Genomic DNA, 21,413 nt, shown 5'->3' with positions numbered 1-21,413 from the left:
CACAGCACTTGCTCTTTCAAATATAAGCTATAAATAAATTCACATTTCAACTATTTATCATAATTAATATATTGATATTGTAACTTCTGTAGGGGATAGGGGAACCCAGAGGCTTTGGACTGTGTGGTTGTTACTTTCACTTCTGATATTAAAGGAAAACCAGTCTGAGGACTGGTTTTATAGATTGCTGAGTATGTGGTACTGAAATGTTAAGAACAAAACCTGGATAATCAGGTAATTCTAATATCCTTAATCTCAACACAACAGATCTGAGAATCTGATCTTCATATTATTAAAACACAACTGTTTTTCTACGTTGTACTTTTTTATGTACAATTGACCAGTCTGTAATTGGGCAAAAAGATTTAATTTCACAGTCAGCTGGGACGTGTGACCATTAAAGACCAAGCTAATAAAGATCTTTAGGGAAAAAAGACCAAAAGCCTGCATGGAACTTAGTGAAATTTTAGTGTTTTGTAACCAAGTTCTGAAATTGATATAGAACCTCTCCAAACATGGTAGTTTTTTTTCACCAACAACAGTAATTTAGGTATGGGGAAATTTCTAGGGTATAGAAATTTCTAGGGTTATTTAGTTCTATAACTAAATAGAACTTGAATTTATTTGTTATTTGACAGATATCTAAATTTATGCTTAGCTCATCAGTTATATATATCATCATGCACCTTAACATATTGATATATAAGAATCATTTTCTTATAATATTAATATATCCTGTGAAATCTGCTATATATTAAGGTGATATATATGTATTTTCTCCCCACGTATCTCCTACTTACGTATCACCCCTTCTATTAACCTCACTCTTCATTTCTCTACCATTGGCAGGTCTTTAGATCTGTATTCCATCGCCAGACCCATGTGGGCTATGTGTTAAAATTAGTTGGGTTAGAAATTAATTTATTTCTCATCTCTGGATCTCGAAGCATCTCCCTATAAGAAAAAAAATCCACCATGTAGACATTTTTTAATTAACAAATCTAGATAGAAAAAATGCACATTTTATTTTTATGTCTTTATAAAAATAAAATGGTTGAAATATATTAGTAAGGATATAATTAGAATAACAATAGATTCAATTAATAATTCAATTCCTTAAAATGTTTTGTTTTTAATTTTAAATAAAAGATCCTGTGATTTAGAGTAGGAAAAGAGGGAGAGTCCTTTTATTTATTTTATATTTTTCGTACTGGGGATTCAAACCAGGGACCTTGCTCATGATAGGCAAGTGCTCTACTACTAAGCTACAGATCCAGCCCAAAAAGGTCTATTCATATTTAGATATCGAAGAACTTCTGCTGGACTTTTACAGATAATGCTAACCATTTTATGTGTCTTTTAAAATAATTGATAACACTTTAGAAATGTTTCTAATGTAGCGGAAAATTGCTACAAGCATATTGTTGCTCATAAAACAATCTGATTGCTTAAACATATACAAGTTACTATATGCACAGATAAGATTTATGCTTGTATGGTAGAAAGGTACACATTCCTCAAATGATTACTCTTTCATAAACCTACCTAAAAGGATCAAAATATGGTATTTAATTCAGTGTATTCTCATAACTTTGAGATCATTAATTAAAATGACACTGAGAGTTTATATTCATGATTACAGTTAGGCTCTTTTTTTTTTTTTTTTTCCCCCTTAAATTCCTTTTGTGGCTGGGGATCAAAATCCAAGGGCCCTGCACATGCTAGGCAAGCACTCACCACCGACTATTCCTAGTCTTGCAGTTTTTGTATCACGGATGATGATAGATTTTCAGAAATCAAATTACTTTCCAATCAATATAGTATTATCAGAAGACAGTCCCTCAGATGCTAGAAGCATAGATGGGCAATAGAGTACAAATTATATATCTACCTCCTCTGTTGCATTCTTTCTTCTTCTGGGACTCTGAAGGAGTAACGCCGTTTGTTGTTGATATTTCTAACCATTTGTTTCCGACTATTATCTGATGTTTCAGGAACCACCAGTTCATCCCCTTCTGTTTTTTAAAAAAGTGGTGCTGTTTAAGGTTGCTAAATTGTGTTTTATCCGTTCATCTCCATGTAGCACAATTATACAAGTATATGTAATTCTGATTTTTAAGAGCCATGTATTGATAATCACAGTAAATAAGCAACAATTGTGTGTGTGATACTAGAAATTGAACCAGGAATACTCTACTACTGGGTTAGATGCCCGATCCTTTAAAAATTTTTTAAAAAAATCTCAAGACAGTCTTGCTACGTTGCCCAGGCTGGCCCTGAACTTAGGCTTTTTCCTGCCTCAGTTTCCGAGTTGCTGGGATTACAGGCATGGAACACCACACCTGGCAGCAATAATTTCAATAGGATGTATAAAAAGATATATGCCTTATTTTTATGTAGTATTATGTAAATATTATATATAAAATATAAGCAAAATAAAATGTGGAGATCTAGCTCAGAGGCAGAAAACTCCTGGGATCAATTCCTTGTATCATCAAAAAAAAAAAATTTACACACACACACACACACACACACACACAACACACATATGCATGCATATATGTTGAAATTAAACATAGCTTGCAAAATACATTTTCAATTCTATTTCATTATAAACGTAAGAATGATAAAATTTTGCTAGAAGAAAATAGTATTGTCCTGTCCCTTTTACCAGCCAATTCACACCCTAATATTTCTATATTATTTTCTCTCACCCCCCATCTATCTGTGGTTTAGGGGCTTAGGATATTAAAAAGTTGCTATTGTGGGATTTTGTGGTTTTTATTTGAAATTGGTGTGCAGTGATAGGGATGGAACTCAGAATCTCATGCATGGTAGGCAGTTTTATACCACTGAGCTATATCCCCAGTCTCTAAAAGATGCTACTGTTAATGTGTAATCAGGCATAAATAGCAAACTACTCATGTAAATAATTAAAATTATTTTTACATAATAAAAATTTCCTTTGTAAGATTTAATCTGTGAGATGTGGAATAAGGAAAGGACTGTGTTCCCATTACCCTCCTTTATGAAGGGTAAGGATCTGTCCACTATTCTAATCTTCTGATCTTGAAGGAAGATGCTATTTAATTGTATACCCCTAGCAACCCAGTGACCATCTTTTCCCATTTCAGTTTCAACATCTAGAAGGAAACAAACTGTCAACCAGGGACTACAAAAACCTGCTGGGTTTTATGAAACAGACTTTAAGAAATAAACAGACAATTGTTATCCATATAACATGGCAGGGTGTGCCATTATCTAAATAGATAAAGAAAAAGGAGAAAAGTCCATCTTTATAAGTTTTTAAAACTGTAAAGGTAAGGCAAGAAGAAAAAGGTTGAAATAGGGCAAAATAGGCCTGTAAGGCAAGTCAAAATAGACAATTACCACCAAAACAATACATTCCTTGTAGTATAAAAATGTTGCTTAATCAGATCATTTCTCAACATAAAACATTAAAAGGATAGACTTTTAAAGTAGCTGAGAATGTAGGATATAATTCTAGAATATGAGAATTAGGAGGGAAAAGCAGGAGGAATTACGGAGGTGGTGATAGGAGATATGGGACAGCCTGAAGGCTGAAGGAGCATTTAGGACCTCCTGCAGGAGGAGAAAGCAAGATACAAAAAAAAAGAAAGAACCTCTTGGAAATGGGATTTCCTTCCTTTCTTAAAGAATAAGACAACTATATTGAAATCCTGCCAGATCTCCTTTTTCCAAGTTCTACCTCCACTCCTAGCCTGAAACAGAACAATGAAAGAATGGGAAAAGACAAGTTAGAATAGGTTTTGTCCTATGGATACAACATGGGTATGGAGAAATTTAATGACCAGCATGGTCACACAAAGTGAGAAGAGTGGATCCAATTTTACACAAATATGTGAAATGCCTCTAAGAAATAGAACACAATATTAAGTATAGGGTCTTGGAAGCCTGAAACTTAAATTTCATTAGTCTCATGGTAAATCAAACTGGTTGGAAATCATGCCTAAAATCTGAATGCCCTTTATCAAATCAAACCATATAGGTATATCATTCCAACACAGACAGCTAGCTAGTCAACAAAGCACTGAACCAGAAGGCAAACAATAAAGCATTTCATACTTAAAATCAAAACAACAAAAAAAGTAATAAAAATTAACTTTTGATGCACTTCTTTTTCAGAACATAAAAAATTATTGGAGAAATATGAGGGGCAGAAAGCATTAAGAAGATGATCTCATTACTTACAGATAACAGGTATAATCATTTTAATGTTTTCTTGAGGCCACTGTTCTTACTTACATTTGTCAATTCAAATATTACTTTAAATGCACAATAAATCATTAAGTACATCTTTATTAAATAGTTCTAACCATAAAAGAGCAGAGATTTATGAATTCCTGTTAGGAAGAAATTTATTGTTGACATAAGAATGATTTATTATATAGAAAAAAAGCACAATATTTGTTAAAAGTGAGATTTTAACTGTCTGGGCTCACAATAATAGCAAACAACATTTAATTCTATATATACAGTTTCTGGCATTTTACTTATGTGCTATGTAATCATAGATGTGACAATCTTAGCTTACTTACTACTTTGGTCACTGACCAAAGGCTGATCTCTTATCTGTTAACCCCAGGGTTCCTGCTCCCTCCCCTGATTCTAGGCACTCTTATGACTTTCCTCTTTTTTCTGCTTTTTTTCTAAGTTGTCTTCAGCACTTTAGAAGTGCTAAGCCCTTTGCAATGGCAAGAGATGGGTTCCTGTAGTCCCCAGACGAAATTCTGGATGACTGTCCTTAATTTAGTATCACAAACTTTTTGTTTAGTTCTATGGTATTCTAAGTGCAGAAGTACATTCAGTTACACTTTTTTTACTTACCTAGGTATGCCCTAGAAAAATAACAAGGCACGTCAGAGTGAAATACTTTTTTGTTTAGCTATGAAAGTTTAAATAAAATCACTTTTGTCCAGTAGTCTGTCTTGATATATTAATGGAGTTTGTGGCCAAAATCATACACTCTAGAGGAAGATATATAAGATTTTAAATCTGGACTATAGCACTCATTATTCATATGACCTTGGGCAGTCAGTAGAAAAATAATATTTCCATTGAAGCTATACTTTTAATGTTGTATTTTCTTACCTGCCATCTTATTTTTGAAATATATCAATCTAACTGTCTCCAGTCCTAAAGATTTAAAGATCCTTCACTGTTTAAAGGTCGAACCTAAAATAATAAAAAAATAAAGTAAGTATTTCAATAAAACTTTTATAAATTATATCATAAAATTTCTGGCCTGTATATAAAGCATATATTATTAGAACTTTTATTTATATACTTCAAAACAGAGTCCTCTCAGGAAAAAAATGAAAAGAAAAGCTAATAATAGTTCTGACTGGGAAGACATAATATCGTCTAATTGAACAATCAAACTTACAATGACAACATTTTAAAGAAAGAATATCTCAGACAAATAAATAAAATGAAGTAGAAATATATTTAAACCTTAAGTTTGACTTTTTAAAGCCATTAGTGACCAAATTATTACAATAAGAACATATCAGGGCTGGGGTTGTAGCTCAGTGGTAGAGCACTTGCTTTGTATGAGTGAGGCACTGGGTTCGAATCCTCAGCACCACATAAATAAATAAAATAAGGTACTGTGTCCATCTGCAACTAAAACAAAAATTTTTTTTAAAAAAGAAGATATCAATATTTGCTTTATGATCTCTTATCAAACACTTGGTCTACATATGATGGAGATGAAAGTGCAGATGACTGGAAAAAGGACTGTCAATAAATAGCAATGGAGCAACTGATTATATGAAACAAATAAATCTGAATCCTTACTTCATACTACATACCAAAAAATCAATTACAAATGGACTAAAGACTATGTAATAGGCAACGCTGCAAAACATGTGGAGGGAAACAGGTTATATCTTTAAGATATAACCTGTTATATATATTATTATATATTATATAACTGAAGGTAGTAAAGTTTTTTGAGAAGAAAAAAGACAAACCTAAAGAAAAGGAAAGTACATTTAACTACAGTAAAATTAGTAAGCAGTAACTTCTGTTCTAGAAAATACAACCGTAAGTCACAAATGAACAAGATTTACCCCATGCATTACTAACCCAGGATCTATATTACATAAAGAAGTAGAATAAATTAATAAGGTGGCAAAACCAACAGAAAAAAAGGAGCAAAAAACATGACCAGGCAATTTCACAGAAGAAGAAATATGAATTATGAATGGCTATAGAAAAGACTCCCAACCACACAGTTAACTGGGGACATGCAAACTAAAATTCCAATGAGATACCATTTTATAACCATTTACAAAACCATGAATACTAACAACAGGTATTACAGAAGATGTGGGTAAGACTCTCATCAATTTCATTCCTAAGCATATGACTTAAACTCTTGAACATCTATACCAGATGATTACAGCAACATTCACAATAGCAAAAAGCTAGGAAATAATTAAAATGTCTGTTAATCAGAGAATGATATATTCACTGAATAGGCTGTTTTACACAATGAACTATATAGTACAGGTAGCAACATGTATGGATCTTGGAAAAACAGTAAATGAGTTTAAACAAAGGTAGAAAATGACGATATATTACAATATTGTGATAGATCTCAAACCAAGAAAAACTAAATAATATATTGTTTAGGAATATTTAAATGGGCAAAAGTCTGTATTTTAAGGAAAGCTCAGGGACAATAAGCACAACATTCAGTGTAGTGACTTTCTCAGGGGAAGGCTGGGGTGTCGAATAGGAAGGTGGGTTCACAAGTGATCAGCTTATTAATATGCTTCATAAAGGTGACATACATATTGCAAATTACAAGGAAAACCCCCCCAGAAACCTGATTAGAGTCAGTCAAAATTTATAAAATAGAAGACCACATTGTAGTTGCTTTATATAATATGGCAATATTTACAAGAATTTTTTTCTCACTGCCGATGTGGTTTACTATTGGGCACATTACAAAATATGATCTTGGCTTTGTTTACCTAGTCCTCTAAACTGTCACTTGATCAATGATATACATTCTACATATACCATATATATTTATACGAAAATAGTACTTTTCGTGTTTGCGGAACAGTAGTTCTATAATTGTAAAAATTTTATGTTATGGAAACAGGAATATTAAGGGAAAATATTCTGTTTAATTAGTAAAATGTATTAGTAATATGTATTAGTAACACTTCTAATTTTTAAAAAAATTTTAGTTGTAGATGGACACCATACCTTTATTTATTTATTTTTATGTGATGCTGAAGATCGAACCCAGGCCCTCCCTGCATGCTAAGTGAGCACTCTGTCCCTGAGCCACTGCCCCAGCCCATACACTTCTATTTCTAATTTTTTTTTTTTTTTTTTTGGCAGTGCTGGGGATTGAACTCAGGGCCTTATGCTTGCAAGGCAAGCATTCAACCAACTGAGCTATCTCCCCATCCCCACACTTCTATTTCTAAATCATGATTCAACTAAACAGTTTTGGTTCCAAGTTTAACCACTTCCCTACCTATGAAATCTGTCTTCACAGGATTAAACACTGCATAACATTATGTGAAAAATATTATGATTCATAATAATCATATACTCCTTCGGAGCTCCTTAATGCCAAAGTAGAAGATAACAGACTTTTTAGGTTGTATGATATATTCAAGTTGTTCATCAAGATAACAATCAGACTTTATATAGAGAAATTAAATGTAATATGAATAGTATGAAGTTGAGCTACCTATCATAAATTAGCCTGCTCAGATCATATTTTAATGTCAAATTACCTTTTTTTTTTGCAGTGCTGGGGATTGAACCCAGGGCCTTGTGCTTGCGAGGCAGGCACTCTACCAACTGAGCCATATCCCCGGCCCTCAAATTACCTTTTGAGAGGAAGAGTCTGAATCCATTCCATGGAATTCACATCAAAGATATCAACTGCATTTTCACTATACACTGACAGATATGGTGCATTGTAACCTGGGAGAAGGAAAGGAAGGGACAGACTCCTGATTATTTTAAACTATTAAGCCCAAATAATTTTGAAAGTTTTGTCCTAAATAACTATAGAGTAGAATCCCACCAAATGCCTATTGTTACCATATAAGAAACCACATCAAAACATTTTTTTTTGTGGTACTGGGGATCGAACTCAGGGCCTTGTGCTTGTGAGGCAAGCGCTCTACTAGCTGAGCTATCTCCCCAGTCCTCAAAACATTTTTGAAGTAAATGAAACATAAATTGTAAGGGAACCCTTTATACAGAAGAATTCTGTTAACATCCTGCCCAACAAGCAATTTCATTACATGTTAAAAGCATCTGACCCTTAACGTAGTTAAATTATTAACAGCGAAACAAACTTATTACAAAGTAGAGAAATCTTCAGGTAAGTGTTCTAGTCTCAATTGTGAATGTATGATTAAGCACCTGAGCACAATTACATGAACAGTGTAGATATTCAATAAATATTTCTTGGAAGAATATTAATAAATGGCAATAGAGCAAAGAGAGATTAAATTATTTATGTAAACTAAGGCTATCTACTACATTACAGGCAAAGGTATAAATAAAAGTCAGATATTACTTCATATTCTGAACTATCTGACTCAGTTACAAACAGTATTCATTCCATATATTAAGTTATAAATAAGAGAGTACATATATCAAAAGAAATAAAACATTCAAAGTAGTTGAATCTGAGGTCCAGGAGAAATACATTAAAAATAGTTAAATCTGATGTATAATCCCTGGCACCCTCCCCCCCCCCACCCCCCCCCCCACCTTGGGCCACAAATTAAATCTAAGTGGGCAGGATCAGAGGTTGGTTTTTTTGTTGTTGTTGTTATTATTCTTTTAATCTAGGTTTCCTAATTTTCTTAATGATCTTTCTAGATCCTATACAGAACCTTTAGAACTGATTGATTTCATTCCCATCATTCCTTCTTATTCCTGTCTTAACATTACAATGGGAGGGGTTTCACTCCTGTTCTTAGTAAGTCTTCTACCTGTGTTCTGAATTCATCCTCATTGGCCTTCTTCAGGATCTGACTCTGTTTTCTGTATTTCCCAGACTGTCAATCTTTTCCAAGTGGTTCCCTAGTGACTTTTTCCTTTTAGCATTCAAACATGCTCAAGAATTTTCCATTGCAAACAAAAGAATTCAGGTTAGATACTACTACTACATGCTTCTATTGAATTCTCAACTCCAGTATCAGAGCACTGTTTTCTACTGCAACTACTTGTTGTGCCATGAGTCTTTTCTACTGCACTCTGTCCTTTGAGAGGGTAGACTACTTCACTGTTTCATACAGTGAAATGGCATGTATTCAGTAATAAATAAATTATTATTCAACAATAAAAGTATACAATAATTTAATATTTCTTGAAAGTGAAATAGCAATTTTAAATATCTGCCCATTTAGATAAACATAAAACTAAATAATACTTCTTAAAGTTATCACATTTTGCCTTTACCTAACTAAATAATTTGTGTAGTAATTATTTCTCAAGAATAAGTCCTATAAGTTACTGATATTTATGAGCACTGTATTTGGGGGACAATGAAGACAGCTAGTTAGGATTATTCAAAATATAATAATACAAGATAAAAAATTTCCATCTCAGTAAAATATTCCATAGAAAGATTAGTTTTCATTATGGGCATGTTTAATGTTGACCCTATCTGCCTAGGCCTAACTATATATGGTTATTTTACACAAACAACCAATTAATTAATACTAGGAAAACTTTCAAAATGATTTTAAAAAACCCCATTATTAACATTGACTACATTTAGATGAAGTAGAAGGAAAAAGAAAGGAAGGAGACAGGAAGATAAAAAGACAGCCATAAGAAAGAATCTTACAACAAGAGGAAGGATTTGCTGGCCACATCAATTCCTGTTGTCTAGATCTTCGGCCCTGGCAGTCAGTGTATATCCAATGCTGTTAAAACACAGCAGGTATTCTTTACTGGAGATCTCAACTGCGCAGATAGCATCCATTGGTTGATGTGCAATAAATGACAGTGTGTGGTCATTTGAATGAGCATACTGTATGGACTTCCTTCTCCATTCAAGGGGTATCTTAGAAATCCTGACTGGAATCCCACACAGAGTTGTTCGCTGAAGATTGCCATCCACTGGACATTATATGGGACTTGAATTTCCTTAAATTTTCTGTGACGGGTCTTGCTCTGAAATAGTTCGTAACAGAGAACCTGCCTTTTCATAGCCACACACAGGCATGTAAGAGCTCCATGGCGCACCTTTCCAGAAGTTATGGTTTGACACCCTTTAGTTTCTGCCAACTTGTAAAAATCTGTCTCTCGACCGTCCAAAGCTGACATAGGAAAAAGTCGTACATGACGATTTCGTCCTGAAGATCACAGCCACAAGCTGATCATTTGGAATAAGTTCAATCTGATGAATCTTCTTATTGTCACCAACTCTGATAATTTCTACATGCAGAAATAATAACAAATCAAATGCAAAATAGTTTTATTAATCATTCCAATTATTCTCAAAAGGATATAAGTCAATTTTATTTAAAGATGGAGAGGTACACATAGAATAAGACATCAGAAATTACAGAGAAAAAGATATTTAAGCCCACTGTAAGATTATTTACTTACCTATAGGAGGCATCAAATTTAGGCACAGATCTCTGACAGTCAAGGCAGAGTTCTTAAGTGAAAGCATGCTAGTTTTCAAGAAAACCTTTTACTGGTACTAAACTCTAGGGAATTTCACTGTGGTGTTGCTATTTTAAAAAAACTGGGTAACTGAGTAACTCATGGTACTCTGAAAGCATTTCTATGGGTAACAAACCAATGACATTTAAATGAATTATTTTCTCATGATATAACTTGATATAAAGTTAGAACTTAGAATATTATATTTATAAATATCAATTAAATTGGTTTCTATTTCACCCAGCATTTAATTTCTCTATAGGAAAAAAACTGTTGGTCAGATATGGTGTCCATGCTTGTAATCCCATTGTCTTGGGAGGCTAAGGAAGAAGGATCATAAGTTCAAGGCTAGCCTTAGCAATTAGTAAGATTCTATCTCAAAAAAATAAATAAATAAAATAAATAAATAAATAAATTTTTAAAAGCCAGGGGCAAGGGCATTGGGGATAAGCTCAGTGGTAAAGTACTCCTGGGTTCAACATCTGGTAAACCCTTCCTCCCCAAAAAAGAAAGAAACCTGTTGTACTACAGTGGGGGTGGGAGAACTTCCAATAAACATATTTTAATAGCTGTTATTTATCCTACCAATAAGGACTAATTATGATATAAAATAGAGTAATTTTAGGAAAACTCAAAAAAAATTCCATGTACCACCTTTGAAATACAATTAGTTCATACAGTAGAACTGCTAAATAAGATGACATAAGAAAGATAATACACACTTGATTAGGGGGATTATGGAAATCAAATTGTACCTGGAAAATTTCATTTATAGATGTAAGAGCAAATCCTACTTTTTTTTAGAATTTAGACTCAAGCAAAAATTTTCTAACATATGATTTAAAGTTACTCTAAAACAATTAGGTTTTCTCTTACCATCTTTGGTGACATGCACAACAAATAATCCTTCTTCATTTCCTAAAGCTATTCTTTCATGATCTGTGTAAAACACAAATATGTAACATTTTATTAGGTAAAAGTCATATAAAGCTAATAGAATAAAACAAGAAAATGTGGAGCAAAAATAGAAATAAGTAAACAATCAAAATACAGTAATGATTTACACTATGAAATTTCCTTTCAGATTACAGTGTAATAAATATATCAAGTTTTTTTAAATTAGAAAAATCATTTAAAATACTCTATGTCAATATCTACAAAAAGAAGTAAATGTTTATAGACTAAATTGTGAAAATAATTAAAAACTGAGTTTGTTAGTACACTAGGTCCAGTTCAATGTATTGTTTTGGAAGGAAAAGATTGTGTCAGGTATTGAACCTACTCACTAAACTTTTCAGTATTTACTAGACAGTAACCAAAGAGATAGATATGTATGTAAGAATGTGACAAAACTAAATCTCCAGATTCAGAAGCTTCCGTTTACTGAGGGTTTTTTAATGCAGAGCTCTATTTGTATATACACCAGTTTTTAAAATTTTCTCAATAACCTTAGCCGGGTATTAGTATCTTATGTATTAAATGTGAAAGTTATGCTTTAAGAAATTAACTTGTTCTAATTCATATATGTAGAAAATGGATTACTAAGTTAGTCATTAGCAATATCACTTTTTCGGAAGAGAATGCACTTAGTGTAATTGAAAAATAAAAAATCTGATATAGGTGTCATTCATTTAATAAACATTTACTAAACGTCTATGATATAATACATATTATGCTGGACAGTGGGGATTCCTAGATGAAAGTCAGCCCAGCTCACAAGAGAGAGCAGTAAACATTATAATAACATGATAAATGTTATAAATTCATACCTTGATTGCAGCTGCCTGGGTAGTTTTAATGAGGGGTAGAGTGCTGTCATAAGCCTCTTTGGGAACATAGACTGATCGGTCTCTGAATTTGTTTTTCTTCAGAATCTTGTGCAATTCACTCAGCACTCCCACCCACTTACTCTTCTCATTCTCACTATCTGCTAGCATCAGGATTGAGCACTTGTTATTGGATGCTGACAGCTGGGAAGCTGTGACCTAGAACAATTTAATCAATATTCATGATATTAGAAAACAGACACTGTTTATGCTAGTTTAATGAGTAGGCTAGTTTTGTGAGAAGACTACTTTGCTTAGCAGTCATCAGTAAAATGAGAATTCATTAAATGATCCCTTTAATAGAGTTTAGCTATTCCTAATCAGAGTAACTAGTTCTAGCACTAGAATTCATGCCAAGGCAAAGGAAGGAGACACCATTCAAATCATTTTCATTTTACTTGCTATAAAAGTACCCGAACATCATAATAAAAAATGGATCATACATACTCATATAACAACTGACATTTAGAGAGTAATTACTAAATAATGGGTAGATTTAAACACTTTACAAGTATTAACAAACTGAACCTCTTATCATCTTTGTGAGATACAAATTGTTATTATAACCTCATTTTATACATGATAAAACCATGATAAGAGAAATTAAGTAATTTCCCCAAGGGCAAACAGCTAGAGGTCTGGGATCCTGTGTCTATGCTCTTAAGCACTTTACCATACTGGTTTTAAAAGTCAGGAATGCTAGGAAATATTTATATTCTGTTACTTATTAATTATAGATAAGCAGGCTCTATAGGCTCTCTTGGTGGCTAAGGGGGGAATCAAATAGTTACCAGGTTAGAAACCAAGAGATCAGACTAGGTTATTGTCTTTGACCTTCATTAGACATAAAATTCATAGACAAATACTATGCAGACAGGCATAATAGGGCAGCTTTAAAAAATATCTATTGTCTTAATTCACCATTTTAAGATCATGTTGTGGTATACAGCCTTGAAAGATGGCTATCAACAATTCCTCCTATGGAATTCCATCCTTCTATTATTATTAACAACTTGAGTTCATTTCCTTTCCCTTAAATCTGGGGTGACCTCATGACTTCCTTTGATCAACAGAATGCAGAAGGGTTATTATGCCTGTTTGGGGTCTAGTCCTTATAAGGTCTGGCAGTTTCTTTTGCTCCCTTAGAAGCCAGCCACTGTGAGTTCAGCTAGACTATCAAATTATTTAAGAGACCATACAGAGAGTCCATGAAGAGAACTAAGACCATATAGCCAGCACCAAGGTCACAGATGTAAGAGCAAGGTCATTTTGGGTGTTCTAAGCTCCAAAAGAATTGAATGCAGTCCCGTGAGTGACCTTAATTGAGATCTGACTCACAGGATGATGAAAAGAAAATAAAATGTTGCTGGTTTAAGTTTCTAAGATTTGGGGCAATTGTTACAAAGTATGGGTAAGCATGATTTTGAAATAAGATATTTAAAGAGAGAAACTTCTTTAAAAAAAAACTTGAGAAACCCCACATTATCTCATTTTTCATAAGGAGTCTTTATTTGAAATCTGAATTTGGATTCAAAATATTACCTTTTAGGAAACATATTTTAGAAATCATATATTTATGTTTTCTATTGGTCTTTCCCTAGTTAGTTGGCATACATGCAACTATCAGATGATACTGAACATAAAAATGAGTATCAGATTTGGTTCTAGTCTAAGTAAGTTTATGATTTATATAAGAGGCAAAAGATACTCATTAAAGACAAATAATTCAATGATCAAATTATAGTACACACTTACTCTAAATATACAGGGTATATCTTTTCGACTTGCATGAATAACATCAGAGGCCAAGACTGAACTAACAGAAAATTCTTCATCTCTGGAAGAAAAGTGAAACATTAAAAGTTAGTATATGTGGCTGTGTATGTGGAGTTTTGATTGCATAACCAGATAACACATATGAAGCAATCCTCAAAGCTTAACTGCACAAAACACCTAAATCGAAACTTTAAAAAAATCTGATTTTTCCCCATTATAACAGATAGTACCCAAAGTAATTATCAAGTGTAACTTAACAGAGGCACAATATACAAGAGCTACAATGTTTGCTGGCTTACTGAAAGACACAAGGCCAGCAAGTGTACATGCAGAACTAGCACTTGAACCCTGCTAGGTCTCCAGAGCCTTCAGGAGACTCCTTTGCTGCCCATAATAGATCTCACGTTTGCCTAACCTAGCTCATCTGACATTTTATTTTCCGTCAACATATACAAGAGATTTCCTCCACAGAAAGTTTTTCCTTGTGATTTCCTTAATTTGTATCCTTGACATCTTAATCTTATCTTTGATTCTTTCCCGCCCCCCCCACTGTATTTTTTCTTCGTTTTTCTTTCTTTCTTTCTTTTTTTTTTTAAGAGACAGGGTTTCACTTATGTTACCCAAAATGACCTTGAACTCCTCCTGGACACACGCAATCTTCTTGCGTTTGCCTCCCAAGTGGCAGGGACTGGGACTATAGGAATGGGCCATTGTACCTGGCCCTCCCTAGCTTTCTATTCAGTTCCTTAGCAAGTTCTGCCAGATTTTCCCTGATATTTCTTGCATAAATTCCTTCATATTCTATATCTGAGGTAAAAAGATAATGTGTTTGAGATGCAGGTGTGAAATGCCAGTGTAAAGCATAGCTAAGAAATGTAGGTTTTGAGCAATGAATGGCTATTTCTGAGCTGGAGAGCTATGTCTGGGGATCCAACAAGGTAGAAGTGATGGCAGAATCTATGGGGACAAATAAGGTCCCTTAGGGAGTTATGAGAAGAGGTACTTGAGGACACTCAAAGGGGGTGGGGGAAGAATCTGGAAAAACAAACCAGAAATATTGAAGAGATGGCTTACTTAAATGTATTCCGATTCACTATTTCCAAGAGTTTCTCTGATTTATCATTTGATAATCCTCACACAGAATCATACTACACACCTTTAGGTAATGATATAAACATTATATTTTAAGACTCTCCTTCACCACCCCCCACCCCCTTTAAATAAGTCTTTTGGACCAAAACATCATTTGCTTTTACTTGGCTCCAATTTTTTTTCCTCCCAGCTGTGGTTGGGCATAGAACTCAGTAACTCACACATACTGGTAAGCATTCTACCACTGAGTCACATCTCCCACCCCTATCTGGCTGCTATATACTCAGCACTCAAAACCGAACTCTCCAGAACTGCACCTTACTTCTTACATTTAATGATGTTACTTCAGCAATATTAATAAATTAGAAAATTAGCATGACATTAGATGATTTAGGTAAACATGACAATACTGGGGCTCTGTTTACACAAGATATATGATATGGGAATCCACATGTTTTTAAAAGGGAAAAAGACACAATGTTTGATAAAAATTCATTTTAATGACAATACAAGAAGAAAAATAAAAACTTTGTAATTCCTATGCTGCAGTGATATAGACCTCTTCACCCGCTGAAGGCTTACCTCATGTCAATCACTTGACTAATGACAACACTAGGCTGAGACGCTTTTCCTTCGGCATGTCGTACAGAAAGAGTTTGAAGTCACAAACCACAGCGAGTGCTCTCTGCCATCCTTTCTTCACTCCAGCTGGCTTAGGGATCTTTCAAAAAGGCAAACAAACAAAAACACATTGAATGAAAGTGGCAAGAAAAGCCTTTTAAATTACATATGAAGCTGGATGTTGAAAACCTAGAGAATGTACAAAAATTTTAAGTCTGCCACTTTCGTTGATAAAGTAAATGGGACACATATCATTAATAACATTAAGAGAAAGAGTGAGAATATATTCTTCAAACACTTTTATCTTTTAATGAAAGAGTATTACGTAGAATCATTTTAACGTTTGCTAGTAATTCATTAAAATGACACATGATTTCTGTTTTTTTTCCCCTCTAAATAGCAAAGCATCAAATTTGGTAAGATAAAATTCAGTTTATAATGTAAATACTACTCAAATTAAATAAGATTATTACTTGATAATATCTTGTAATTCATAATCATATTTCACCCTTTTTGGCAAGACCAGGGGCCAAAGACTCTTTTATGGTGATTTCAACCTCTAATTCATTATAAGATAAGGGATAATATGAAAAAGTTTGTGACATTTTAGAATTTATTTCCAAGTAAAGACTAGGTTTCCCATTTTCAAATCAATATGCTGGATGACATAAAATTATTAGATGAATTTTATTCATTTAATTTTTGTCAAGTATTATGTTGATAAATGACTTTACCGTTTACTTTTTATGTTTACAGACTGCATTTTGATTCATTGTACACAAATGGGGTACAACTTTTTGTTTCTATGGTTGTACACAATGTAGAGTCACACCATTCATGTAATCATACATGTACATAGGGTAATGATATCTGTCTCATTTTGCCATCTTTCATACCCATGCCCCCTCCTCCCTCTCATTTCCCTCTAGTGTACTCTAGTTTCTCCATTCTTCTTATCCCCCAGTTTCCACCCCCATTATGTATCATCATCCACTTATCAGGGAAAACATTCAGCCTTTGGTTTTTTGGGATTGGCTTATTAGCACGATATTCTCCAACTCTATCTATTAACTGCAAATGCCATAATTTATTCTTCTTTATAGCTGAATAATATTCCACTATGTATACACACCAGTTTCTTTATCCATTCATCTGTTGAAGGGCATCTAGGTTGGTTCCACAATATAGCTATTGTGAACTGAGCTGCTATAAGCATTGATGTGGTTGTGTTACTATAGTATGCTAATTTAAGTCCTTTGGGTATAAACTGAGGAGTGGGATAACTGGTTCAAAAGGTGGGTCCATTCCAAGTTTTCTGAGGAATCTCCATACTGCTTTCCAGAGTGGCTACACCAATTTGCAACTTCACCAGCAATGTACAAGTATGCCTTTTTCCCCACATCCAAGTCAACACCTATTATTTCTTGTGTTCTTAATAATAGCCATTCTAACTGGAATAAGATGAAATCTTAGAGTTGTTTTAAGTTGCATTTCTCTAACTACTAGAGAAGTTGAACACTTTTCATATATTTGTTAACTGCCTGTATATCTTCTGTAAAGTGTCTGTCCAGTTCCTTGGCCCCTTTACTGATTGGGCCCTTTGTGTTTTTGGTGTAAAGTTTTGAAGTTCTTCATAAATTTTGGAGATTAGTGCTCTATCTGAAGTGCATGTGGAAAAGATTTTCTCCCACTCTGTAGGTTCTCTTTCACATTATTGATTTTATCCTTTGCTGAGAAAAACTTTTTAGTTTGAATCCATCCCATTTATTGATTCTTACTTTGGATGAACGACTTGATTTTATTTAAACTCATTCCTAAATCTTAAAAGATGCTTCTAAATCTGACTAAGGATACTTACCCTGACATGACCTTCATATGCTGTTCCTATTCCTTTCTGTGGATCAATACCCAGGGGACCTTTTGTCTGCTCAGGGGGAACTGGACAAGTAGTTGGAGCCTTATTTACACAAGTTATATGACATGAGAATCCACACACTTTTGAAAGGAAAAGAAAGACAATTTATGTTATAAATTCATTTTAATGATTATAACAATAACAATTAACTGAGCACTAATTGTGTGCAAGGTACTCTTAGATGAATGCTTAGCTTTTATTTTAAACACCATTTCAAATGATGTTTTATCATTTGAAAAGCTACTCAACTGCTTACCAATAATTTCAATGAGAAATAGTAAATATTTTTATTATTGGTAATACTATTGTTCTCTGTTACTAACATTAGTGATCAAAGGGGAAGCAAATATATAAGAAAAATATCTAACTCTGTGAACAAAATGATTGGTTAAACGTATAATTCCTAAAAACTTGGTTTCTGGAGTTCTTTCTAGTTCTTCATCTTAGTGCAACTTGGTATGTATCCTGAAATGTCTCTTGCAAGAGTCAGTAATGGACATTAAGCTACCTAACATCTCTGCAAGTTTTACCTATGTTCTTAAAAATGGAATTTTTCAATGAATAAAAAAAGGTATAAACTAAGGGTAAGTATTTTAGGGTTGATATCCCATACACTTAAACTACTACTAGATAATAGTAGTTTATTGAGCATTTTTAATCTTTCTATGACAATATAAGAGGTGTACAGTTTTTATCCCAATGTTCCCTATGACTTACTGAGTCAGAGAGCTTGGAAGTGGCGGTGCTAGAATTTAAAATTTTGCTCAGAGCCTGCATACCTGACCACTAACAGTATTGCCATGATTCTTCTATTTGATACTTACAAGGTAAACTTGAGATTCTAAGACAAGCTGATGAATAAAATAAACTCATAGGTTTCAATTCAACTTGGTTGGGTGAAAATTATAGGTTAAAAAAACATATATATTTAAAAACAAGGTTTTTGGCAAGGGTTATAGACTAAGATTATAACTTCTACTCCTAAGTGGGGTCCTGGAGAAAACTAGGGAAAGAATAAGAGAAGAATTAAAGAATATCATTGTGAGAATACTTAAACTTGAGAGAAATTGATTATATATCACTGATAGACATCATGAAATGAACATAAAGGCAGGATGATTAATATTGACTGCCCAAAACTATAAACTTTGCAGTTTGTACTTCCCCCCAACCCCAGTACTAAAGATTGAACCCAGGGCACTCTACCACTGAGATATACCCTAGGCCTTTTAAAAAATTTATTTTGAGAAATGGGTCTCTCAGGTTGCCAAGGCTGGCATAGAACTTGGTGATCCCCCTGGTTCAGTCTCCCAAGTAGTTGGGATTAAAGGCATGCACCACTGGGCCAAGCTACCATTTGCTTTTAAGTGGAGTATCTAACAAGTTGTACTTTATTTTACTAATAAGAAAAAATCTCACCTCTCAAGGACAGTTGAAGCAACAAAATAAGTACCTAAACTAGATTTAATTTCAGTCAACCAGGAAGAAATAAAAATGGCAGTAGACACTATAACCACATTACCACATTTACAAAAGCTTACCAGACAAAGTCTTGGTTGGGATAGTCTAATGCACTCCCATGGTTTTATAAGGTGAACTTCAAGGGTTTGAGGAAAAGAAAGGTACAATTTCATAGCCTAAGACTCCCGAAGGTAAGAGAGACTGGGAAGATTCCCCAAATTCCTACCATGGAATTACAAATAACTCTGATGCATAAAAAATGACCAGGTAGTTTCCCAGAATTCTTTATAACAAATAGATTATAAACTGTCACGTAAAGTCTGGCCAAGACCCAAAATGAGATTAAAAACTGGAAAACAGTAAAAATTCTCTCCTTTGGCTTTGGTTAAACCTTCCTGGTCCATGATATTTCTTCTCAGATTATATGGCTATCTTGCCCTTTTCCTTCCCTTAACTATGTTTTCCAAGGCTCTATCCTTATACTTCCTCTTTTCAATCTACATGTGCTTGTTGGATAATGTCACATTCATGACTTAATATACTCTCAACTCTTTCTTTTGACCCTGACCATTTTCTTTGGTTTTACCCATGTACCTAATGCAATCTAGATCTTCCACTTCAGTTGTGAGAACTACCAAAATATAAAATATAAAATAATAGTTTTAAGATGCTACTAACTTCCTCTTCCTGAAGTAGTTAAATAAAGGCTAATTCCAAGTGTATTGTAAAGAGAACACAAGCACCTGACAGAGAGTAACTACATTCCTTCTAACTAAAAGCAGAAAGCCAAGAAACAGAAACAAGTATTAGAATTTGAATTAGCAACTATCTTCTTGTCTTTTTCATAAGATACAACAGTAAATCATATATAAGGTGGTTTTGTAATGGCAAGTCTCATCTGATTAAAAATTCATATTTCTAAAAGTCATAAATAACATATCCCATTATCATTTAAGTCATTTGCATTTTAGAGATCCTAGGAAACATAAAGTAATACTCAAACACGCTTAATATTCAGTTTAAATGACCCCTGATCTCTCAGAATATGAGCTCCCCAAGTGTAGGGCCTTTGTCCTTTCCACATTCACTAAGAATTCCACAGACACATGACAGGTAATCAATGAACAAGTAGTAAAAACCTCTGCTATTAATACTAGGAATAAACTTTCTTTTAACACATAGTGGCAAACATTTAATTTCTGAAAATAAACATTAAAATTAAACATATCTAAGGATAACGTCCAAGGTGTCTGTCATACAGGTTAATGTATATCTCCCCTGAAAAATATTTATAGGAAATATCTGTCTAGTTTTCCCGATATTCAAAAGACTTTAGCTAGTGCTCAGTTTATTGTCTATATTTTTGTTGTCCAGAGAAAAGCAAATGATTAAGTGAAACAAACATTTGTATGTCTTTTAAAGAGAATAAAGTTACTCGATTATAATTTAGGTAGTAAATGCTATAACAAAGTGATCTCAAACAGTCAATTTTTCCATTTTTTCTTACCTTCACATGAACAACCCTGTCTTATCAAACCCACCATCAAAGAGGTACACTGATGACATTTAGTAGGAGTAGTGAAAGATTTTACAAAAAACTGGTGAGTCTTGCGCTGCAAAACATTGATAAAAAACATATACATCAATTATTTAAAGAGTTCTGTTATGTTAGTCTCTATATCCCATAACTACCTTCTAGAATGTTTTCTAAATAGAAGAATGAATTCTTCCCATTTATCATGGCATCTTCTCACAGCTTATACTCTTTAAACATTTATACCAGGCAAAACTGAGTTGGACCAAGTTAATTTAATCTAAGTTAAATGTAATTGCTTTTGAATATCATTTGGAAAGTGTATAAAGCAGACTGTAGCATTCTGGTTTTGCTCACAAATCTTGGCTTCAGAATTTCTGTAAATTCTTCAAATTATTCTTGGCAAAGAGTTTAGTGAAATTTTGCATATTTATGTATACAAATATAGTTTTAATATGCTTTATACTTTCTTAAA

The 21,413-nt window shown here is 33.5% G+C and overlaps 1 protein-coding gene across 1 annotated transcript in view; it reads right to left on the bottom strand.

The window, feature by feature from the left end:
• Cdc42bpa (CDC42 binding protein kinase alpha) overlaps window positions 1-21,413 on the bottom strand; it is a 333,475-nt gene that overhangs the window by 19,188 nt on the left and 292,874 nt on the right. The window contains 18 exon segments of the mRNA XM_047519951.1: window positions 841-896; window positions 899-954; window positions 1,892-2,015; window positions 5,134-5,184; window positions 5,187-5,217; window positions 5,856-5,901; window positions 7,905-8,001; window positions 9,887-9,958; window positions 9,961-10,068; window positions 10,071-10,401; window positions 10,403-10,479; window positions 11,590-11,654; window positions 12,481-12,698; window positions 14,295-14,376; window positions 15,990-16,047; window positions 16,050-16,128; window positions 17,887-18,023; window positions 20,912-21,017. Of these exon segments, the coding sequence (XP_047375907.1) occupies window positions 841-896; window positions 899-954; window positions 1,892-2,015; window positions 5,134-5,184; window positions 5,187-5,217; window positions 5,856-5,901; window positions 7,905-8,001; window positions 9,887-9,958; window positions 9,961-10,068; window positions 10,071-10,401; window positions 10,403-10,479; window positions 11,590-11,654; window positions 12,481-12,698; window positions 14,295-14,376; window positions 15,990-16,047; window positions 16,050-16,128; window positions 17,887-18,023; window positions 20,912-21,017 (1,794 nt within the window).

This window comes from Sciurus carolinensis, chromosome 12 (genome assembly GCF_902686445.1).
Source record: "Sciurus carolinensis chromosome 12, mSciCar1.2, whole genome shotgun sequence".
NCBI classification, from domain to species: domain Eukaryota; kingdom Metazoa; phylum Chordata; class Mammalia; order Rodentia; family Sciuridae; genus Sciurus; species Sciurus carolinensis.
This window is presented reverse-complemented; position numbering and strand designations above follow the sequence as displayed.